The 24,846-nt window shown below is 42.2% G+C and overlaps 1 protein-coding gene across 5 annotated transcripts; it reads right to left on the bottom strand.

Annotated features, from left to right (window-relative positions):
• Positions 1 to 83: 83 nt before the first annotated feature.
• EIF4ENIF1 (eukaryotic translation initiation factor 4E nuclear import factor 1) lies at positions 84 to 23,223 on the bottom strand. 5 transcript variants are annotated; one of them, XM_052796596.1, is made up of 19 exons: positions 22,912 to 23,223; positions 22,244 to 22,370; positions 18,833 to 18,906; positions 17,893 to 18,020; positions 17,003 to 17,298; positions 16,111 to 16,312; positions 14,662 to 14,837; positions 11,988 to 12,123; positions 11,472 to 11,651; positions 9,131 to 9,360; positions 7,574 to 7,645; positions 7,019 to 7,202; positions 6,445 to 6,524; positions 5,930 to 6,069; positions 5,659 to 5,743; positions 4,461 to 4,593; positions 2,915 to 3,259; positions 2,522 to 2,686; positions 84 to 1,970 (listed from the first exon to the last, which is right to left on the bottom strand). In XM_052796596.1, the coding sequence occupies exons 2-19, from the start codon at positions 22,361 to 22,363 to the stop codon at positions 1,744 to 1,746; spliced, it is 2,973 nt and encodes a 990-aa protein (XP_052652556.1). In that variant the 5' UTR covers positions 22,364 to 22,370; positions 22,912 to 23,223; the 3' UTR covers positions 84 to 1,743. The 5 variants fall into 5 exon arrangements, with proteins under 5 accessions (XP_052652556.1, XP_052652555.1, XP_052652558.1 ...); XM_052796595.1 differs by having other exon boundaries at positions 22,244 to 22,367; XM_052796598.1 differs by having other exon boundaries at positions 2,915 to 3,196; positions 22,244 to 22,367.
• Between the last annotated feature and the right edge of the window lie 1,623 nt (positions 23,224 to 24,846).

Raw genomic sequence — 24,846 nt, 5'->3', positions numbered from 1 at the left:
TTTTAGCTTACACACAAGAACAATGCTAGAAGTTAATCAATATAGTGACATTATAGTTTAGTTAAGAGCAGTTGATACAGACAGCTGGTAGAATCAACTTTATTTACAGAATGTTACTGGGAAAGTGTCAAGTTAAAAAAGTATGAAAACAATCTTACAAGGACAAGCTGGTGATTGCATGTTCTACACAGATTGTTTTAGGAACAACTGCTAGAAGTAAGGGTGACCCCCAACAGATTCCACATTGGCGATTTCAGCTTGCTATTTCTGTACAACATTGTCTCTGCTGGACTGAAACAAACCCACCACAGCATGCTGGCAATTATAATATAGTCAAGTGATTTTTTTTTTTTTTCTGCTGCTGGTTTTGCATTCAGTGAGACCTAGGAAAGAGCAAGTCCGTGAGAATTCTGGTTTTGCTTTCACCTTTTTTAAAAGAGCACAATGGCCTAAGCTAGATAGAGGACATGACAGCAGTACTAGACTCAACGCAAGTGAGAGAGTGAAGTGAGGAACCATGCAGTAGAAGGATGGAAGAGAACACTTAACTGTTCAGGAAACAGGCTTAAAAGGAACATAGTATTTTAAAACCAAATATACACCATAAGATCACAAAACTACCCCATCCTCCCCCCTTTCAAGCCACAGAACAAGACTCCAAAGGCAAGCTTCACAGTAATTGCATCAGTAGATGCACACTAGATTGAGGACAGTTCTTGGGACTCCCTTCTGTAAATAGAAGTGAAGGCAGCATAGAACATACCACAGCTATGACTGAGGAGTTGAAGGGCGAGGATTCAAAGGTTCCATTTTGATGACCTTTAGTAACTGGTTTGAAAGATTAAAACAAAGAAAATACTGCAGCTAAACAAGGACCAGCACCAGCCCTCTTGAAAGAGCTATGACCATCAGGAACCTACAGTCTCTTTGCTTATGGCAGACTGAAGATCTGGCTTTATCATTACTGTACCAGGTCTCATCCTCAAGGCTGTTCAGACTAAACAATTCACTCATTTGGTGGCAAGAGTCATACACACAAGGAATCAGACCTTTGTTACACAGCAAGATGTGGGCTTTTTACTTTGACACTTTAGCTACACTGAGTGCACAGTACGTGACAGAAGAACGTGAGAGGGAGACCTAGAGGAGATGAGCAGCAAGAAAAGGCAAAGCAACTTTATCCTGTTCACTCACACTTAGGATATGCAACTTTAATCTTAAAGAAAGTCCCACACATACAATGGAGAAAGATCCAAACCATAGGCACAACTAAAGCTCAACTGTTACCAGCTACTCTTATGTACAGCTGTATAGATTCAAAAAGGCTATTCTATGTGTATATATACAAAAGATTGTTTATACACAAGTCTGTACACAAGGGTCTATACATTTAGTTTTCTGCAGGAGGAATCCATAGCTGCTACCTCTACACTAGAGAATATCAGCACTTCATTCACATATCTTACAAAACCAAAAAAAAAAAAAAGACACTTCCAGGATTAAACTGGCTTTGTCTTGCATCTAAATTTCTTCAGGCTTCACTATTCAAGCCATAATGGATCCTTTAGTCTTGATGCAGACATGAGACCAGGACAGGTGCCATGTGCTTTAGTCTCTCAAAAAGAAATTTTGCACAGAGTGCTAAAAATAAAAGCCCCAAAAAACAAACAGAGGTGAAGTCCTGACTATGGACATTTTTATCCAGTCTAAAGAATCACAAGTGTTCCACCCAGTGGTCACTGTTCACTGCCGGTATTCCAGTTCATCTACACTGATGACTTTGGATGGCATGGAAGGGAGAGGCTGCTGCAAGACATCTGAACCAAACCATTTTGCAAGGCCAATGGGAGAGCCACTTCTCTGGCTGGGGCGATGATCAAGCTGTGTGTGCCCATGAGATAATCCAGTCCGAGGCAGCACATTTTGAGGGGTTGTTTGTGCACCAGCGGCTGATCCCTGTGCTCCAGTGCCTGTGAAATGTAAAGCTATTAGAGGTGGAGTAATACATTCACCCAACAATGAGATTTGCCCTAGAGCAATCGCCTGATAAGGCATGTGAGCTGGACATGGCTTTTACTCATTCTACTAGCCCTGGGAAATCCAGGCCCCACGTGTTTATTCTCTTGTTAGTACTCCCATAAACTGCCTGACACTGCCAGTTCTGGACACAGTATCATGCAGGTTTTAACTGGAAGACCAGCATCAAATAGCATTTTGAGATAGGTGGGTAGCCTCTCACCCAGCAAGGAAGGAAAGACAGCACATGGGCTGCAAAAGGCAGATGTCAATAGCAACATCTATCTTGAAACTGAATGCTTCGCTTACAACTTTCTTCTGGCATAAGAGCCTGCAGTGCCCCAAACTGCTCAATACCCACACAAGATTAGTGATTATGAATATCTAAATTAACAAAGTAGCTTCCTGTTAGCTCAGCATACTGAAACAGGCCAACAAGTATAGTACCTGGAGCAGGCTAGTCAGTGTCCTGAAACTCACACTCCTGTTTTATGTTTTAGCCTACCTGATCGTTGTAGTTGCTGTTGCATCATCGCTAGCTGCAAAGGTGTCCCAGAACGCGGATTTAAGATGTGATGGCTTGCTGTTGGTAGCGGATAGAAAGGTTGGCCAAGGATGGGAGCAGATATTCCCTGCAAGTGAGACAGGTCCACCCCAGGAGGAAGCATACCTGTTGAACAAGTAGTGAGGAAACTTCTTACCTAATAAGCATAAGGAATTTAAAGCAAAACGAACATTTATATATTTAGATGGACTAGAATTTATTGCCTGGTTTTAAAAGGTAAGCTTTGACGTAATAAACTTTACCAGTAATGAGTATCAGTTTGTGCTGTTCCTAACACAAAGCCAGTCTTACAGAGAACATGCATTAACTTAAGGGAAAAGAAGTACGCGTTACCTGCTTGCAGTAGAGGAAGATGTTGCGGATGAACCCCCTGTGCCAGCATTCTCTGGACCAATCCTGGATGCAGTTGATGAGCAGGTCGTACAATTGGTACATGGGGAACAAGGGGTACTTGATGAACAGGACGAAGAAAAGGGCCTCCTGGTACTGGGGAGGCCATTGTAGGAGTCTTTCTACCAGTTGATTTAGGCCTGTAGTCTTGCTCTTTGGTGCAACGATTTGCTTGGGTAAGAGGTGTGGAACATGCAGAGCGTTGCAGTGCAGGTAGTTTGGTACCTAAGGTGGGCAAAGTTTCTTGATCTGCATTCTCCACAGAACTACACAGTAGGTTATCTGTAGCTAGAATTGAATACAACTATTATAGTCCACAGCTAGAGATTACACCTAAGGAAAATTAAAGCCAATGACTGGATCTGATAGCTAGATTCCAGGACTAGCTGAACTTTAGTCATATATATATATATATTTAATAGCAAGCATCTGTCATTCCTGGCTGCTTTTGGCCAAATTATTTCAAAACAGTAACGAGAATGAATGTGTCGCACAGAAATCCCTTGGCAGCAAGCTTAAATTAGGTCAGAATCAGCAGTAAATCCACCTTTAATTCTTATTTTTCCCTTTTCTTAGAAATTTTGAACTGGCAGCATGGATGAGTTAGTCCCAAAGGCGACAGGAGGTACAAGGGATCCTCCCTAGACAAAATTGTAATATGGAGTTGTGCCAGAAATCTAGCCTGAAGTTGTTTTCCAGTTTAGATGTGTGTGGAGGTTAGCAGCAGCCTTCTGTGTCTGACACATGCTTAGCAAGATTTGGAACACTAAGGCACCTCAAGAAGGTACTTCCACAGGCCATCTAGATCAGGTAGACAAGGCCTAAAATACCTTAGAATCATCTGCTACTAGTTGAGGTAGCAGTAATAGTTGGAGTGCTAAAAGGAAAAAAAGCCAACTGTATAATAGGAACTGCAAGCTACTTCTGTAGTTACCAGTATTGAAGACAGTGTCATTGCAATTAGGCATGTTGGTCCTACTGGGTCAGGCAGTTGGTATCGAGCATTTCCTTTTAATAGCCACTTATATCAGTTAGGGTGACAGAATGCTTCCTTGACCTGCTACACTTAAAAGAGCTTAATTGGTCTCAGCTTTGATTGTTCAGTTAAGATGTCCCAAGAGGGCTCTAAGTTGCTTGTACTCAATTACTGGTGTAGAGATATATGGAAGCATTATTGTTAATATGCCTGCTCGTCAAGACCAGATGCAAAGAAACAGTTTTGGTCCAGGCCTCTTAATATCACTAGTGCTCACAAACTGGCAGGTAAAGAAAAAATGGCTTTAAACCCAACACTGCTGGAAGACTGCACTTGGAAGTGTATCCTCTCCATGGCTCTAACCCTTCCTCTCATTATAGGCTCATTTCTACACCCTCCTCATCTCCACAAATCAGGAATGTCTAAAGTTAGCCTGGGCATATTATGTGCTGAAGCTCTTTGATGCTATTCCAAATCTCTCTGGTGTGTGTTATTTTAAAGCCATTACGATACCTTCATTTGGCCTCTGATTTTCATCTTTACCATCACCAACTTTCATTTTCCCAGAAACTGGCTCCTCTTTGCTTTTCTCCTTGCTCTCGTACATCTTACGAATCACAGAGGTAGGTGTAAAGGAAGGAGACAGCTGTAGAGAACATAGTAAGAAGCAACACCTTACTCAGTGCTCGTTATCTAGGCCACACTATCTTAGTTGTGGGTGGACACCAATTACAGCACATCCTTTCCATTTAAAGTTCCTTTGAATCAGCCATGCATGCCCATGATTTTACTTCACCTCATTTCATAGCTTTATTCTATCTTAAGCACTCTCTTTAGCTTTTGCAGAAGTCCAATACCTATATTAAAACCAGCAGATGTTCTCAAAGTTAAGTGTACCTTAACAGGCTTGAAAAAGTGGATGAGCTGTATTTTAAGTTACAGCTGTTTCGTCTCTGCTATTGGTTCAGAACAGCAGCTCAACAGGAGTTCCTACAGAGCTGCCTTATCTATATTAACTCAGGACTGATGCATCTGCAGAAAACTATTGCCTCATTTATATTTTTCCCCCATTCAAAGTCATAGCATCTGTGGAAGCCACTCATTTGGTATACAAACAAAAGTACTTGTTTGATTTAGCAGCTGATCATCTGTGTTAGTCCTGAGCTGCAAGTACTTGACTGATTAATTGAAAAATTTAGATCATAGCAACATTCTACACAGTACTGAAGGCAGTGAGGCAACAGCTTGGCTTTGAGGTTTTATTTATTTTCAGAGTGACCCTGAAGCTCCTAGGTAATATTTCAACCTACAGGCACTTAGGTAAGTCACTTCATAAGTGAAGACCAGTGTTCTCCAAAGTGGCTAATGGCTTTCAGCATTTGTCCTCTGAAAACTTAAGTGCCAAAATATAAGGGCCCGAGTTTTCATAGTTATCTTCCTTTGGTTTCAGGAGACCAGGTCAAGGTAATATTAATGGTGCTTCTTCAGTTTTAGATAAGATAGTGGTCAGGAAGGGCTGTTTTCCAAAGTGAACACATTAAGTTAAATATGAAGTGTAATTCATTCTTGTATCATGTGGCCACTGATAAAACATGAATATGATTAACTCCTCTGTGGCCTCCCTTTCTCCCATCGATTACAGTTGCTATAATCTAGTTACTGCAGATACTTTTACAGCTTTTCCTACAATCATTATACATTAGGTACTGACCATGCTAGTAATGGATGCTGTAGGGGCTGGAGAAGATGCATTCCCTCTGTGTCCTGGTGCAGGTGATTTAGTCACTCGCTGCTGCCTGTTGACAGACAACAAGTTAGTAAGAAGCAGCTCTACTCTTGGCACAGAATGAAAGGCAGGATTGCCAAAACCCAATACAAGCTTGAATGACTAGTACTAATATCTAGCAAAAGACAATACTCACATTAAAAAAAAAAAAAAATCAGTTGACAGTGTACCCCTCAAATTTCAGTCAGATACTCACCTGTTTCTGTAGCCATCTCTGCTTTTGTCCATTTGTGGTTTACCAAAGCCATGCTGATAGAAGTTTGCTGCCTGTATGGCCAAGTCATGTGGTAATGCTAGTCCCTCTAATGCAGCTTGTTGTATTTCCAAAGGACTCATCTGAAGTAGAGTTGTATAAAAACCACACAAATCAGAGATTGTATTTGGTTGGGTTTTTTTTAAGATACTGAAGTTTCACTGCTATAGCTACTAATGTCTTCACAGAGTGTCTGCCCACCAACAGCTATCTGTGTTATTGACAGACAACAGAAGTTTCAAAAAATCTTGCACTTGGGGTACTCTAAGATGGGTCCAATTGCAATGAGGTTTTGAGACTGTACTAAATTGGACTTTACATCCTCAAACTCGGAGTGAACTTAATTAAGCATAAACATCTGAATGCGACAGCTAAGCATGTGTTTCCACAAGTTAGTTCTAGACCACACAATGTAAAAAGAGATGAATACACATTAAGCAAAGAGCATTTAATCTAACCTGTGCAGCAACTGGACTCATGGGCTTCCTTACACCTGGAAATGGATCACCAAGCAATTGCTGAGAACCTTGTCCAAAACCTAAAGAACATTCAGCAGTTGTATTTAAAAGGATTAACAGTTTCTTTCAATATATACAATATACGACCTAAGTTAAACAATTCTACATGAATAAAGGATTCCTTATGAAGGCTCTCAGCTCATCCTTTAAATCTACACACAGCTATGTCTCTTCCTTGTCACTAGGCTGGAAAGCTACAGGGAAGCCATAGTAGTGTGTTTTGCAATACAAATGGCCAAGTAGTCTCTGAAAATTAGCTTCTTATATAGTAGCTGAGCACATTACTCCACACCAGAATTTACTGTGAGGTCTAGATGATCCATCACAGACATCTACATTTTTTTGAGATTAATTTAACATTAGAGACTAGTAAGTAAAAAGGCATCTTGCACTCAAGAGGCAGACACTGACCTAGTTACCCACCAAGTGCCAGGAAGTTTTATTGTTCTGCAAAGAATTCTTTAAAACAAACTCAAGTAATAAAAAAGAAAAACTGTTTTGCAAGCAGTCTCACCAATGGGTGAAGATATTCTATGGCGCAGGTAATCTGCAGAAGCAGCTCTAGTTGGAAACACAGGTGGAATCGGGGGAGAAGGTGCTCTTTGTGTCAGTAAAGAGGCTGCAGGTTCCAAACCACCTATGAGGCCACTTAACACATTTGATGAAGCAGGTCTGGTAATGGGTGGACCAAGAAGTTCCTAAGAATAAATAATGAAAGAATGTTCAGAGTAGGATCAATTTATACAAATGAGCTCACTTTACTACACTATTTATAGCAAGTTAAAAAGACAAGGTGGACTTGTACAACAAGATACTCCAATTCTGGATTGCCCTTAGAATTAGGCACTTGGCCAGGTTTTTTATTTTCAAGTTGTAATCATGGGAAATAGCATGACAAGACAAATTTCTAAGTAAACTGAATTAGTGACAAGTTCTCTTTCCTCTCTCTAGAGTCCTGTTTGATTAGTGATCCCATAATTGCCTTAAAGGTCTTATTTTCAAATATTTTTTGTTTTCCCATTGGGGATACACTTTTAAGTACTCCCCCCCCCACCCCAATAAGAAGTACCTGCAGAATATTCTTTGATAGAGGCTGGCCCGGCATCTCTGGAGGTGACAATAAGTGGCTCTCGAGGCTCTGCTAAGAAAATGAAAACATTGTAAATTAGATGTAGATACAACAAGCATCAAACTTGTTAAGAGACAATCCACATTTGTCTCAGTGACAGAAATAGTTTCACCTGTTCTGTTATAACCATAGTTTATGCATCAGCCAAATAAAATTCCAGCAAAGTTAAGGGCTGAACTGGCTCACAGATCTTCCCTAGCTATGAAAATGCCTAGTGCTGGATTGCATACAGGTAGTTCAATGTGCCTTATTCGGGTTTGGGTAAGATATATGAATTTATAATTGTGTAAACTGGAGATGAAATATCAGGCCAAGTGGCCAACTGAGACTATGCACAAACAAAAGTATTTGTGTATTAGACAAATTATTTAAGATATTCTTCTATGCATCAGAATTACATGTCAATGTAAAGGGACAGCCAGAAATGAAAGTCTCAATTTAAGTGTGAAAGTCTGCAAATTCTTCACAGGGAAAATTTACATTCTTCACTATCTTTTAGTGAAGTGGGATGAGGCTGAAAGTCCTTGGGTACAGTTTGGCAGAAAAAACAGATGCTTTAGACTTACTCAGTTGTTGGAAGTATTTTATGATGCCAGAAGTAGTTATTGATAGCTTCTGGGTCAAGCATACTGTTTAGGCAGTTAGTGGCAGGATGAAATTTCATACTACAATCTCTTCCAGCCTAAAGCTTAGTATCATCTGTTGTTTAATATTAATCTTTCAGCTAATAATTATTCAGTTTAGTTTAATCTTAATACAAATAATTTTACAATCCCATTTTAAAATATTAGACCATACACTGACATACCTCTCAAAAGTCACTAAAGCAAGACATCTGAGCTTCAAGTGTTAGCTGTACCCATACTACAGGCATTTTAACAGACATACCTTTTAATAGCAGCACTAAGGCAACCATTAAACTAACACTAGTGAGTCTTCCATAGAGTGGAGTGATGATGTCTGTAATACGGATAGTACCTTTTCTACAGATGTATTTTTGTTAAATAAGGTTCAGACAGGATGAGTTCAAATGTAGGAAAATTTTAGACACTAATCAAAGTGTCCTCTATAGTAGAAGATTCAGCCTTTTCATCATACAGGATCATTTTGGGGGCAAGTATTTATAGTCTAAGGGTCCAGATATTAATCAATGGTATTAGATATTCACATAGGTCCACTTTCAAGGTGAAAATTATTAGACTTCTCACATGGTATTAGAGTTCTGGGGCTTTCGGACACTTAACATGGAATCAACCCTGTGAACTCTGAACTGAGGAAAGCCCCACTTTTAATTACCTTGGCTAGGGCAAAATGACCAAAGCACCTTCCTTACTTTCCCCTCCAAGCAACAATATTCTAAATGTAAGCCTATATTTAATGTCACACTGCTGTATCCAGTCACGGCTCCCATGTTATCAGAAGGCTCATGTAAGGGGTTTCCAGTTCATAACCCATGTCTTAGCACAAGTTCAGAAAAGCCAGGAGTCTGCTACTTACATTGACTTTGGGCTGTGAAGGTAGAGTCCCACTTGCCTTCATAGTGCTGACTAGTTTGTTAAATGCAGTCATATCTCCATCTTTCTTGATCTGTCTGGAGCCAGCAACATTCAATGCTTCCTCCATTTGCTCAGCCATAAAAGGAGTAGCAATTTTTCCCTCCTGATCCACTTTCAGGCCTTTTAGCCCAGCTTCGACTTCTTCCACTGAAAGTACAACCCCTGAATGTGCTGAGAAATACAGGGGGAATACTGGTAAGCCACAGTTCTCTGTTTACAAGTGAGCTAATAATTCTTGTACAGCTGTTGAATACAAATTGTTTGAAAACAAGCAACAGCCAAAAACCTATCTTCTGATATTCATACTAGCTGTCAAACCATGTCTGACCTGTGTTTAGACTGATATTCTAATATCCAAATTAGGAGTATTGCCGTGAACAACTACAGGCACATAAGACTCCACAAGAACCCGTTCAGGTTTCCACTGATAAGTTCTCACTAGCTTTCATTTATACTGCAAGACATGTTATTACATTTTACGACTTCACCTGCTTTTAATAGAGAATATTCACCTGACAGCTGAGTTTGTTCTTTTTCAATTAGGAGAGTTCCATTTATCTTATACTCCAGGAGACCAGATGGTCTTACAGCCACAGGGTAAGCAATGTCAAATGGTCTGAAGCTATCATAAGTGGAGAGAATACATACCTGGAAAATTTAGATACTTTGGAGACTCAGTTACACACTTAGTTTGGTGTGCATAAAGTCTGAAGTAGATTTTTTGCTCAGAAATAAAAGCCACTATAGAAAGATTTCACTGGCATAACCAGAATAAGGTACAAGTGTTATTAAGCAGTACTTTTTTCCTGTGTATGCATATATAAACATCTGTCAGTGCCCAACATCAAGGCTAGACATGCTTTATGGACCAGCTAACACACATCACAAGGTATGACACCTTAAGAGAAAAGGCAGAAGAGACAGGAGCATGCCATGGATTGCTGTAGCAGATGCTGGCCCAAAGAAATAAGATTTACTGGAAATTTGGGCAAGAAGGTGGAGAAAAGAAACAATGATGCAGACATGCAGCATGGAACATGAGGAAAAATATGACATTGGTGGAGAGAAATTGACCTGAAAACTCCACAACACTTGAAGAACTGCACAGCATTTTATGGGAATAGAGAACCAACATCAGGTACTTTTGAGTGCATGGAAGCTTCCCCACAATTTTTTGTTCTTTCATCCTTGGTTTGTGAGGATCAAAGTTGAAAAAGCTTTTAGTAAGAAAGTCAGACTAAGCAGAACACAGAAAGGACTTGCAGTTCTATTTAAGTCAAATTAAGAAAAAGTTCTCCACATGTTAGCTGACACTCCCTACTCCCAGACTGGATGCTTAAGAATATTTGCAGTGCTTGGATGCTTTCCTTCCTAGCTACTTCACACAAATCACAAAGTAGCATTACTTTTTGTTCAGTCCAGTTTACATGGCAATACATGCTACTTGCCAAAGAGAAACCAATCTGGAATTAGACCTTCAGATTTCACAGAACACATGCATTTTGTACCCTCCATGCATGCTATGGGCCCAAACATGCAAATCCCTAACTTGGAAGTGTCCTTGAACACTAAGTTTAAAGTCAGCCCTGAACTCTGTCTAGAACAGCTGGTGCTAGCAAAAGTGAATTCTAACTAAGTTCCCTGGAATGCCATGATTCTAGCCAAGTTAGCATAACTAAGACAAATCTCTTCCTATGTTGCAGCTCTATATTAACCATTTAATTAATGCACTGAACAGTGAGCAGAGACCACTGTGCTTCAAGTGATAGCCACAGTCTTGAGAAGTTCAAGTTTACAGTACACACCTGAAAAAATTGACATCAGGCTACTGTTCCATCTTTTTAGATACTGATACTTAATGGATCAATGTGATCCATTATAGATGTTTGCAAGAATGACTTACACTAAGTTTTTGGTAAAGCCAGATTTTATATGCCACAGTTTCAGAGCTGACATTACCAGTCTCCAGTATGAAAAACTTATGTAAATGCCATAGACAAAGCTGGAAACTCAGATCAAGACTTGCATCATCTTAACTTATGATTATTACTGGCCAGTAAAGCGGTCTGATAGAGTCCCGATGTCATCCTGTGATTAGGATGAAAAGAATCAGTGATGATATTGACAACTGAGATCTGTTGAATACTGGATTTTCAGTAGTGTAAGTAAACCTGTAATACTTCCTACTCCTGGACTTGGCAGTTGAGGTTTCCAGAATACCAAGCCTCTTGCCTTGAGATACTGCATCACAAGAACTCGACAATATCTGAAGAGGCACTTACTGCTCTCTCTAAGCTTTTCCTTGTTGGCTGAAAGACTTGAGAGAAGAGGTTTTAAGTCCACTTTGGCTTTCTGTAGCATTTCTAGGATGTCCACTTTGTTTTCAGAGTGGTCTTCCAATGGAATGGGAGCAAAGTAGTTTCCAGAGTTCTGGCCAGGGGAGAGAATGGCTTGCTCTAGACCTGAAACAGCAAAACCAGGAGCACTGCGACATCAGTTTACCAACCCAATGTCTCAAGATGAACATACACTGGTAACCAACTTCAATATGTCACTGAAAAGTTATGCCTCACACCCCTTGCCCAAGATCAGCTGGAAAGTCATCAGGAAGCATGACATGAGCATTTATAAAAAAAGAACTTATAGGTGCTTACTCTAAAAGCTTCCAAAAGAATGTCAAGTGCTTAAACTGTGGGAGAATTCACTACCCTAAAGCTTTATCTGCCATGTTCTTATTGAATGAGTAGGAAGGAATATGGAAGGAGGCTATCTGACCCTGCATTGTCCTATAGTCTTACCTGCTAGCCTCTCCAGTTCCTCATGTGGTGTAGATCTCAAGCTGCTTGACCGACTTCCAGAACGACTAGGATTAGAAAACCACCTGCTGAACCTGCTGGCAGACACTGAACCTTCCCCCAGCACATCTTCTATCATCTAGATTATGGGGGGGGAAAAAAAAAAAGATACTCTTAACAGAAGCAAGATCAGCAACACATTTGAGAAGCTTTACTGTGCAATCAAGATTCTTCTGCTACAGACAACTAGATGCTACTCCCAGAGTTTAGCAGCTTTGAACTGTTTTTTTTCCTCCTAATATGGCAGCATTTGTGTAGTCAGCATAACCCATCATACATCTTCTATTTATACCAAGTATTTGTTCAGAGTAAAACTGTAACTGAAACAGCATAATCAGAGCATCCAAAGATCATTAACTATTCCATTTTAAAGTGGATATGCCAAAAAAGTGAGAAGCATTTGCCCCAAGAATTACAACAGATTATAACAATTAGTAATTCTGACAGTCAGATGGCTCAAGGCTGGTCCCTATCAATGTACAAAAGGAGTACTCTGATCCATTGGATTTTCTGCAATCACAATTCAATTCAGTTCCAGCACTGGCCAAGGACAGTGCCTAGAATGAAGCGCAAAGATTACTCCCTGACTTGCGAGCATCCCACAAGGACTGGGGGGAGAAGGCCAGTAGCTAAGGGCTACTTGCTTGCACTTCACATGCTGAACCATTTTGGGAATAAGAAGAGGGTTGCATTCTTCAAGTCAGAGTCTGCATCATCAGCAAAGTACTAGCAGCTAGCACTTTCTCCCTTCCAGGCAGAACTGAGGCCACTAAGCAGTATGTCATTGAGTTAATCTGTCAGAAGTCACTACAGTTTATAGCAACTGTTTACTTCTTTGCTCATCATTACAAGTATTTAAGAAACAGCGCATTATAAAATTTAACTCAAACTAAAGCTCTTATCTTGCAAGATAGCATCCAGTTAAAAACCTGCTTAATAGGCACAGATGCAGTTTTACCAAGCAGCACATTTACTTTTAGAAAAAAGAACAGCTTCCTTCTGCCAGAGAAGCTGTTTTCTCCGAAACAAGGGGCACTCGACACTATTTACAACAGCAAAACCAAGACAGTATTGATCCGTTTGGTTTTGATTGTTTGAATCTAACATATTAGAAGAATTAAGACAGTTATGTCAGGAAATGTACAAGTGTACTATAACACTTGTCACAGACATCACCAATACAAAGAAAGAATATTATGATAAGTTCTGGTTAGTCTGAAACTCGCTTTTTTGACAAATTATAAGCATCTGCCCACTAAAGTTTCATCAGCAGATATTTTGTGATTTGGGAATTCCCTGTTTTTGAAAGGAGTCACCATCTTGCAGATATGCTGAAAATCAGATTGTCAAGCCTAAAAGACACATCATTTACATCTTCTATAGGGAGAACAAACTCTCCACTATGTATGTATGACGAACTTTTTTAATGTAAGCAGCTTTTCCACATTAAAGACTAGGTCAGGATTCTACTTTTTTAAACCTTAACATTTCTAAACTGTATATCAGGTCTGTTTCTTTCCTGTCAGAATATGATTTTTTTTTTAACTTACCTTTCTACAACACTAAGCCTTTTTACTCAAATTCCATCTACTAATCAGTTATACCGTCTAGAATAGTCAAGAATAGCTTTTCTTCCTAGTGATGTAGAGGTCAGAATAGAAACATCAGCAGTTGATGGATTAGGCCCGTGTTTAGTCAGTACTTGCTGGACCTGCTTACCCCTTCTTGTGGTGAAGAGGAAAAAGCATGCTAAGGTACAGACCAGGTACAGCTTTCAGACTAAAAACAGTGAACACTAACCATCTACTATTACCTCTAGAAATCAGATAGATGTTCAAGAACTGCACACTACCAACAGAAGTACCAGAATCCTCATCAAATCATGGCTGGAGGTAAAAATCCACTATTGGAAGAAACTTGTGGTGCAAGTGTCAGTCTTTCTTCATAGTCTTGTTACTAGCTCCTAGGTAGCATCCCACATATGACGTGGGCTACACAGAGTATCTACTAGTCACATCAATAACATTGTTTAAACATGCTTTTGACTGAATTAGTAGGCTATGTTTCTTTTTCCAACTCAGTAGTAATAGTTCTAAATAATGAATTAACCAGTATACAGAGGTTTAAGTAATAAAGATTCAAATCCTGTCAGACATACATCCTTTCAGGCACATTACTGGTATCAATAACAACGCAACTATATCTGAGACAGTATTCATCAGGTGTCTCCAGGCTTACTGCCTTCCAGGAAGCTTGCACAACACATCCATTTGAATGGATTTGAGTGAAACTTCTCTGAACATATCTGTAATAATTTCAAAGATCATCCACCCAGGATGCTGATTTTGAGTCTTCAAGTAATGACCAAAAAGGAAAAATAATCAGCTAGCTTGCCTCATACACTTTCTTTGGAGATGGAGACGGTCCCAGGGATAACACTTTAGAAGTAACATCCTAACACTGCAAAGCTAAATCTCTGCAAATTCATCTTAGACTTACGCACTGCATGAAGCAACTTCACAGAGCAGTAAGTTTTAGCTTTCACTGAATGCAGCAGCAGCAAAAATGCTGCTTAAGAATACAGCCAGCTTTAAAAAAACAAAACAAAACACCTCACCGAAGCCAGGCCAGGAACACTTTTATCCAAGTTAAAGAACTCATTGAAGTCAAACTCTCCTGGAGCTGGTTCTTGTAAAACAGCTTCCCTAGGAACTTCTTGATCTGCTGGAGTTTCATTGGCAAGGACAGTTTGCGCTTCATCCTCTTCTGCCACTCCACCATTGCATTCTATCCCTTAAAAAGAAAAATCAAGTGATTGCCAAGTCACTGAACTTGACTATTTCCTATGGGAACAGTGCCTAACAGTCAATGCATTTGCCTAGGAATTAGAAGCATAGGACCAGAGTAATCTAGCCACCTATGTGATATTTCATCAGTTCTATTGTGCTGGCTGCCGTCTGCCACAACAGAAACTAGCACCCACTAGAACTCCTAGCACAGAGCTTCTAGTCTGTAATGAAGACTATCTACTTCAAGAAAATAAGAATTGCCATTGAATCATGTGTAAACAACTGCATCCTGATCAACCCAGGAAGTATACAGAACAGATCAGATGTTACATCACAGCAAGCAGATACAGCTGTTACAGTAAGTTAACAGCTGCTGCTGTTTTCCCATCAAGAATCCTTTGGCAGCTCCTGCCTTCTTCCTAGGTGCCCCAGAGAGCAGACTCCCTGAAAGCTGTTACTTGACATGAGTTCTTAATATTGTCAACATATGACAAACATTGCTCCTACTCCTCCAGCAGGAGCAAAGCACATGTCATTTTAAAGACACAACAAGCTTGTGCAGGTGCTGCAAAAAAGCTGTGACATGACTACAAACCTAGTATGCTTGAAACTGTACTACATTTTGGTTAAGTGAATACACAACTAAACCCGAACTCTTCAGGTTTATGTTGTCCACCTGTGGAATTTCTAGCATTAAGAAGTCATCCTCTCTTGCCTCAGAGAGATTTATACTACAGCTTTTGCAGTGGTAATAATAATTGTAGACTTGAAGTCCAATGACTGCAGACAAATTCAGATAGTCTCCAGATTCAGCTTAAAGCTGTATTACTGGCAGCTGTATGTCTAACTCAGTGTTCCTAATGTTAGTATTACTATAAGGAAAAAAAAATATTTCAAGTACCTCAGAGCATTAGCTTAGTTTAAACCATCTTTAGCACCCAGCAGGGTAGGGTATAGAAATGGACAAGACCCTTTTAAGAGTCTACAAATTCCTGGTATCATTCAACATCCATACAAGATTTTTTTCCCAGCTTCACAGTCCTGCCTGCCTTTTGAAAAAATAGTATTTTATCTCTTAAAGGTATTTGCCATCTGAAAGATCAGTCATGGGCCTTACATCTTATGCTTCAGGATGACCAAAACCTACGCAAGTTTAAGATAAAGGTTGGTAAACTGCATTATTCTTTACAATTGCCTGGATCTGTAACAATCACCTCTACACCCAGCAATATGCCATACTAGCCAACAAGCAAAGCTTTTGTCAAATCTGCCATTACCTTCCTTTAGTGAGGCCGTGCGTCGTCTTGTACGTTTTCTCCCTTTGTGATCTTCCTCCAAAATTTTATCATCAAAGCCGGTGAGCTCAATGGTTTCAGACTGACTTGTAGGACCAGCAGAAAACCACTCGGGTTCCTCTTCAGTGTAAGAGTCATTCCTTCTTCGCTCCCCAAAGACACGTTTGCTGTCACCAAATTCCCTCTGAAGTGGGATATTAAAAACATTAACCATAAAATGCTGTTTCATAAGATTCCTCCCTGACCTCCAAAGCAAGTTACAACCTTTTCACACCAGTTCTGTTTGGTTTTGTTTTGTTTTTTTGTTTTGTTTTGTGTTTTTCTTTTTTTAAGTTTTATATGCACACTCTGCATGCTCAGTAAGCTTTTACATTTTAAGCTTCACAGTTGAACTTCTGCTTCATTACACTGAAGGCTATTGGTCTGCCAGTGCCTGTATAAACTCAGTTTTGTATCCTGAAAGGTAGGCTATTGGTTGCTCCTTTTTAAGTAAAAAAAAAAAAATTACACCTGAAAGCATGGAAAGCTTCCATCTGCTGAGGTTAGAGACAACACTCACCAACAACTTCTAGGTCAAGAACTACAAGTGAACTATTAGACTTTTTAATATCTTTCTATTACATCTACCACAGGCAAGGTTTGTAAGCTACACAGTATTAGATGCATCCCAGTTGAGCTGTCCAAAGGACTGAAGACAAAGTTTTTGAAGCACTGAGTGCTTGCCCTTTACACCATAAAGGTGCTTTTAAGAAGAAATGGCCTACTTGCACAGAACACTCAACTGCTGTATGCAGTTAACTTGCCCCTGTTGCTTTTAGTGCAAAGTGTCCAAAACCTCTGATTTAATATGCAACCAGGAAAAGAAAGAACAAACCCTGAAGCGTTTATCTTTGTAGTCCCTCTCACGATCTCGGTCTCTTGCATCTCTAGAATCACGTATGTCTTTTTCACCACCCCGGTGGTCTTTATCAAAGTTACGAGAAGAGATAATTCTTCCGCTGCCAATCCTACGGCCACCAATAACACGGACACCATCATTCTCCTTTTCTAATGGGCTCCCTGCTCGACGTGAGCTAATAGCTGCAGTTACATGACAGCCGCCTCCAAAGCTTCGCCTTTGTGGACTTAAGACTACATCCAAGTCATCTTCTTTCACTCGCTCTCTTGGATCTACAAGTCAAAGACCACACAAAAAGCACTGAATTCAATGTATTAGTAAATACAAGCTAGTTATCTGTATAGTAGCCTTCCATTCCATAGCCTTGCTGCTATCCCAGAACTTTGCGAAGGAAAACACTCATGATCTATTTTTGCGAAGCTAATCTAGCTGAGACCACAGGAAGTGCAGAGGAAAAAAAATTAAATTTACAGTTGGATATTGAGGAATCATTGCAGTCTCCTAGGAAGTACCTGCTTTCCCACTATAGACGTTTTAAGTACTCAGTCTTGAATTGTAGGGAAATTGTCCCCTGCGTTACTACATTTACATTTTACTTGCATTATTACATGTGTATTTACTATTATATAGCAAAAATAGTAGGATATAATAACTGGCTGCTACTGAAGTTTGTTGTTAGATAAGTTACCAGAATACCAGAAACTAGACTATAGTCGGAGCAACCAAGATTTCCTTGACACTTATTCCGTGCAGTCAAACAACTTTCAGAGATACTTTGTTTAGTCTCATTTGTGTCATCCCAAAGGAAAGGTTTTGCCAACAGCCTATGTTCACTTTTGAGTCTTGTGCTATAAGAATGCACTTACCTACTATCCTACGCATAAGAGAAGACCGATCTGAATCCAAATCTTTTTTAAAGCTTTCCACTGGTGAAGTTCTTCCTGAACTCGGATATAAAGATGCATGCCACTTCTCTGGATCCCAGACACCATCACTATGAAAATAAAATTGCAGGATTGTTTGCTACTTGTAGTCTAATAAGTAATTCATAGTACTGCTGCTGAAAATCTGGAATTCACTGACTAGCAGTCTGTACAAGTGAAACACCTTTCATATCCAACTTCTAAGTCTTTGCCTTACTATACTTTATTACCTCATACACAGTATTCTGGATCCCTTCTGTAACAGTAAGGAAGTAAAATACCCAGCATCAGATTATAAAAGGGACAACATATGGACATGTTGTCCCACCAGTTATTGGCGAAGTTTGCCTGGTACACTGAAAAACAGCTCAAGTAGATCACGTGCCACTGTTTTTAAGCACTCAGAAAATTTTACCTCAATCTCATACTTGTACAATAAATTAATCTGAATAGTAGAGATACTGCTGTTTAGCAAACTTAGAAACACAAGCCAAAACACTCTCACCTTCATTTTTAAATAAGGTACGCTATCAACGTGGGAGTCATCTATCAAGCAAGTCAGCTTGTTGCAACATGACCCAGTCAGTCTGTGCTATACAGCCACCTATATTCTTGGTAGTTTTTCCTGCAAGTCCGTAAGACTCATGTGAAGTTATTTTCCGCTGGATCTCATGTTACAATCTTCATTCAAAGCACAAAATTCCTAGCTAGAGCATTAAGCCTTTCCTAGTAGATTAGTACTTCTGAAAACAGTCATACACTAAACTCTGCAGGACATATACCTTGCATCAATGTAAGTGCACTTCTTGGCTAAGAACTTTTTGCAATTTAAACTTTTATTTTGAAAAAAATGTATATAGTTTTTGTAGAATGAAGAAGATACCTGTCATATTTTTCAGAAAGACAAGAAGGTCTTTGCTTAGAGTAGGGACGCTCTTTAATATCCAGCAGTTCCTCCTAGGAAAAGCAAGCAGTTAATTCCAATTCTCACCCAGACAAGACTCAAGTGACCCAAAATATCTATTCCAGACTGCCTGTTCAATTTAGTGTTTTAATTTGACTACCCAAGTTTCCCAATACGTTGTTTCATTTACTGTGAAATAGTGCAGTGAAAAGTTGACCTTAGACAGCAAGTTTATTTTTCAGTTCTTCTGCCACTGGCCACTGAGCAAACACTTATTTGAAGTACTAAGACTTACTAGGTCAGGTTCGGTCCTCATTAACACTTCAAAGGCCATTCACATCATACATGTTTACCTATTCACTTCCCTGGACAGTTCAGCTTATAAGCAAGACAGGCATCATTGATACTGGAGCTAGTAAGTTCTCAAGATGGAATCAAAATTGCTACATTTAACACTATATTAAGATTCAGCAGGTAAAAAAAAAAAGCATTACCACAATACCAGTTACTAATGTAGATCTGCAAATTCCACAGAAGCTTGCAATTTGACCATCACCAATTCCAAGATACCTAAATGTATGTTATACAATTACCGACTCTACCCAACACCAAATCAATGCTGAATAATTACTTCAGTTTTCCCACTTTCTACCAGCTTTCAAATACAGTCCTTCGTTTACTATCGCACACCCCTGAGCAGTTAGTCATTTGAGGCAGACTAATAATCAATCTACACTCTCACTGCAGTTTGCTACACTTAAAAAGCATTACCAATGGTGTGATCATCAGTGCTTTGAATCATCGTTAACTTGGCTGCAGTCAATGTGCACATTTCTAATTAAACTTACTCACTCTCCCTAGGATTACCTTTCTTCAATCTGCCTCACTCCCAACTGTACTGAATTGATTCAGAACTGTGCAGAAATCAGTGGGCAGCTGGAAGGATAAAGAAATCCTAACAGCAGACACCACACATCAGCCAAACTGAAGAAGGAAATCCCTTTACCTTTTTCCCAAGGATACAATATCCTCAAGACCTTTTACAACATTATCCCTGTGTGATTAAAATCAGTTCGTTAGCTATGGGAGCTTCATACTTGAAAGTTTCCAGATGGCAGCTTCCTACCTGGACAAAACCTTAATATGCACACACACATACCTACATCTATATCCAAGCATCATCCTGTACTAGTCTTCAGCAAAAAGAGTTCCATTAAAGGGAGGGAGACTAGCCTCTCTGCCCACAGCTTCCCAAAATAAACCTTGATCTACAAGGAACATCAGTGCTGTAATGCTATCATTGCCTGATGCAGATATCACAAGTATTAACAGCACTGTCCATCACCAGACTTGAAACTCACTATTTTGTTGGCCACGAGAGGGAGTCCATAGACTCTCAAGCAGATCCTATTGCAATTCTTCCATTGAAGTGAGGAAAATTTGAATTGTTTCTTGGCTTTCACTCATTAGCTGTGCACCCTTGGAGCAACAGCTTCCAAAAAACTAGAGGAGACACAGCTTGGACTATATAACATTCTCATGAGAGTGGAGATTAACAGTGGCACTTCCAGAGTGTAGTTTTGGGTGGTTTTTGTTTTTTTTTTTTTTTTAATTCTCACACTAGTACTTTTAAGTGGATGGAGGAAAGTGTGTTTAGCTGTTATTAAACAGTTTTATTCCATTTAGAAGGATTCATAGTACAAGCCAATTGTTTTCCTACTGGTAGTAAATGCATATAAACTGTTAAAGGAAATCAGTTCCCCCTTCCAAATCAGCAGCACATGTCTTGAAACAGTGTTTCTCTCATCCCTAATTAACAGGAAACTGGATCATGTGAAATTGCCTTCCAATGTTGATTACAGGAGCACCTTAAACCAGCTATATTTAAGATGCTGCTTGTAAAAAAAAAACCCACAATGCAAGATATTTTAACACAGATTGATTTCTGGTGTTTCTTGAGTTTAGACTCCTTGGAAACCAACAGATAAATAAGACTAGATGCCTTCTGGCACTAGTTCTGCAACTTTATCCTGATCAGAAACTACAGCTACTGAATTAACAAAACTGAAGCTACAAGTGGATCAGTTTCAGTGTACAGCTGCCACCAGCACTAGCTGAATACCACCCAAAAAAAGCACGCAGAATTTGAAGCTGCATTCAGTTACTACTCTTGAGAGGAGCTGGGCAAGGCTGAACAAGTATAGATACACCACTTTTCCAGCAGCAAAAAAAGTTTAGAGAGCTCCTCTCCTTCACTTTATAGTTAATTAAATAACAAGGTCTGAACAACAGTATAGTTTACATCTCAGAAGGTTAAGTCTACATCTTTTCGAAGAAGTTAGAGATAATTAGAAAGCCATACTATTCCCATGTAAGTTTTGCCAATTATGAAGTACTTGGTTTATTGTTGATGTCTCATTAAAATAAGCTAGCCCTACTATCTCAAGAGAACAAAGCCACAATGATAATTTTTTTTTCTTTTAAAAAACAACCTAGTAGGAAGCTAACAGTTCAGAATTCCTCAAGTAAGATAACACAGTCAGCAACAGCACACTGTCTCACCCTGTTCCACACTTCAGGCCATTTGTTGCAAACAGTCTTAAGAGATTTCCACAAAGCAATGACCACCTGTTCCCACAGGTTTCAGCAATGGGAAAATCAGCCACCATTACAGGCTCTTTCTAAAAGCATGTTTTTCAGCAGTGGTACCAAAACCTCAAGCAAGATTTGAACCTTGAACCCCACAGCATATCAAACTCACTTAGTATTGAAAGAATCTTTATTTGCAAGTTATTTATTGTTCTTCCACTCATACACATATTTAGGTATCACAGCTAAACAAAAGCACCTGTATTAAAGTTTTAACACTAAGCACTGGTTCGAGTCAGAAGCACTTTGGCTTCCAGCAGCCAAATATGAGCAATTCTAAGATTACAAAAGGCATCTTAGTAAACACCTTAAAGCTTCCGATAAGATCTAGTGTGCTACATGTTCCAAGGAAATGGCATCTACTGTAAGGAAACATTTTGGTCAACTGCTCACAGGAACATTGCTGAAAGTAGAACTACAACTATGAAGTGCAAGTGCTTGGGAAAGCTGGTAGAACAACATACTTCAGTCTCTACCATAATCTCTCCAGCACATGCTGTGAGGTGCTCAGATATTAAAATAAGGTGGTGGGAATCAAAAGTGCATCAAGGACAGGACCGCGCAGCTACATCACACTTAAAAGGTCGCTCATTTCACACCACCTTGCAAATCCTAATCCAGGCAAACGCTTTTCAGCCTTCACCTTGCTGCTTCCCTCTCAGAGAAGCCTCCACCTCCCACTCTACTTCTGTGACCAACAGCTCCACGCACAACTTTCAGAGGAAAGGGGAGAGTGCTAACCTTTGTGTAACGATGCGGGTATTTTGTCACAATTCTGTTCAACTCCAGGAAAGCATCACCGTTTTCAGTTTCTGTTATGCCTCCTCTTTTATCCATGGTTACTTCAAAGCCTTTGACCATGGACCTACTTAAAACAAAACCAGGCCGTCAGCTTTTGAGACGTCCCTTTCTAATGGGTGCATCCACCTTCCAGCCTAAGACCATCCACTACTTGCAGAAAACAAACCCATTCCCTAACAGTGCCTTTTTTTTTTTTTTTTTCCCCTACTCGTAGCCCCCCCCCACAGCCCAGCCCAGCCGCTCCCGCGGGAACACTCAGCCCGATCCCGAAGCCCGCCGCCCCCGAGCCCAGCTCCTAAGCAGCTTTAGCACAACAAAGATCCCAAAGGAGAGGAGCCGAGCGGCAGGGCCGGGGCGGGGGGGGGGGACGACACCGGGACAACCCCCCCTCACACACACACCACCCCCGCCGCACCGGGAGGGGACGGGCCCCACTCGCCTGGCGGCGGGGGCAGCGCGGCCCAGGCCCCGTCCCAAAGCACCGGAGCCAAAGGGAAGGAGGAGGAGGACGACGACGACGACGGCGGCGGCGGCGGGGCAGGTGACTCAGCGGATCCTCACCTGCACCGCCGCCCGCCCCCCCCTCTCACCCAGGCGGTCGCACTCACCGCGCCGGTCGGCGGGTCTCCCGACGGCGCTCCGCTGAAGGCCTTACCGCCGCCCGCGGCGTTTCCTGCTCCCGGCCACCGGCTCCGCTTACAACCCCTACACCGCCCTCCCGGCGGCGGCGCCCGGCGCCGCGCTCGACCCCCTTCCTCCTTCCTTCCTTCCTTCTTCCTTCCTCCCTTCTCCTCCTCCTTCCCGCGCCACACGCGCACCGGGTCGGCTCCGGCCCCCTCCGCGCTGGCTCGCGCGCCCTCTCCCTATTCGCCCGACTCTGTCTCTCCTCAGCCGCCGTAACCGGGGCCTTCCGCTCCCCACCCCGCACCCATTTAATGGCCCGTGCGCAGGCGCGGCGGCGGGAGCGCGCACCGGGGCTCTCCCGCGCGATGCCTGACTGGGAAAGGCGGGCGGGTGGCGGGTCGGGGCCGCGCTCGTCCCCGCCGCGGGTTAGTCCGTCCTCACCCCCCCCTTTCCCCGCTTCGCTCCGAACCGTCTTCTCACCTTGCGAGCGCTGCGGTGGGTGAGGAAAGTTGCTCGGGGAGCCTCCGAGGGCCCGCAGGCGCTCTCGCCGGGCAACCCGGCGGGGGAGGAGGCCGCCGGGACGTGGTGGGCGCCATGTGCCGCGGGAGCGGGGCAGCCGGGAGGCAGCGGGGACGGGACCGACCCCACGGAGTGGGGGGGACGGGGGACAGAGGGGACGCGGTTGCGGGGTGGGAGAAGGGCGGGAAGCGGCGGCGCGAGCGCGGCCCCCTCAGCGATGGCTGAGGCGCGGCTGGCGGCTTCGTTAGCGCGTTCGTCGGGCTCTCCCCCTCCTCGTACCGCACGTTTGCACGGAGTAACTGAGGGGCTCGGGGAAGGGTCCCCGTCAGCAGCCTTCGCCCCTGGCAGCGGTACTGAGGTACCGACGGGAGCGTAGGCGTGAAATTCCGGTGCGCCACGCAGACCGCCCTGTCAGGTTGCGTGTATTATAAAACGCCTTTTGTCCGTCTTCTGTCAGAAGGGAAATTTGGGCTTCCCGCGGGACAGCAGGGGGTCAGTCGGTGTAGTGAGCGGAGTAGCTTACTCGGACCTGGCGAATCTTTCGGTTGTCACTGACAAGGAGCAAAAATCGCGTTCAACATCAGCTTGAGGCAGTTACTTGGTGAGTGAGGCGGCTTGCGCCGTTGAGGAGCCGTGTCCCCAGCACCTGCATCCCTGCTGCCACCCAGAAACGCGGTGGGGACCCCGGTTTTCCAGACACACGTGTAGGAGCAAGGAAGTACTTGCAGGATCTGATGAATAAAAAAAATGTTTTCTTCCCTGATCCCTAATGAAGCTGAATACCAGTATTAGAAACTGGTTACCTGTGCAATGAAACAAATAAACACGTCTCTCTTTTTTTCTTAAATGACAAAGCGCTGTATTATAAATAAGATAGCTTTGTAACTATTACAAAGTTTCTGGTAGCGACTTTGCTTTTCAGGGAAACGCAGCGAGATGCTGCAGGCACTGGCTTTGAGCGTGTCAGAGTGGTGCGTTTTTCACTGTAGCTTTCGTACACACGACTGTTGCGAGCTGACGTTCCGTTAGTTCCTAAAGGCACATCTTCCGTCACACGCCGGCTACCGGATACTCGCACCAGAAAAACCCAATGGCCCAGAAATGCCAAAAATGCTTCTTTCCCTCCACCTACCCCGCTGCAGCGTGGGCAGCAGTTCAGTGCCATGGCACCCTGAACCCCTTTTTTTCCCCCGCTGCTCGGGACTGCCGTTTATGCCCTAAACCGATCGGTATTTGTCCGGGGGGCGGCTGCACCCCCCCGGGCAGCCCCAGGGCTCCATCGGCCGGCCCGGCCCGCCTTCCTCCCCGCCGCTGCGGGGCGCTGCGCCGCCGCCAAGGGGTGTGTGGGGGCGGGAGGGCGGCGCTCTGGCCCCTCTTTGTGGTGGTGGGCGGGGCTCTCC

The sequence above is a fragment of the Harpia harpyja genome, chromosome 9 (assembly GCF_026419915.1).
Source record: "Harpia harpyja isolate bHarHar1 chromosome 9, bHarHar1 primary haplotype, whole genome shotgun sequence".
Classification (NCBI taxonomy): domain Eukaryota; kingdom Metazoa; phylum Chordata; class Aves; order Accipitriformes; family Accipitridae; genus Harpia; species Harpia harpyja.
Note: the sequence above shows the minus strand (reverse complement) of the source record. Positions and strands in the feature narration are given on the sequence as shown.

Coding starts and splice junctions, on each gene's coding strand:
- EIF4ENIF1 (XM_052796596.1), bottom strand. CDS start 22,363: ATGGTCAAAGGCTTTGAAGTAACCATGGATAAAAGAGGAGGCATAACA. Junction 18,907..22,243: donor ACCCGCATCGTTACACAAAG/GTTAGCACTCTC, acceptor TGCTTTTCCTAG/GAGGAACTGCTGGATATTAA. Junction 3,260..4,460: donor AAATCAGAGGCCAAATGAAG/GTATCGTAATGG, acceptor ATTCAATTCTAG/CTACAGATAACCTACTGTGT.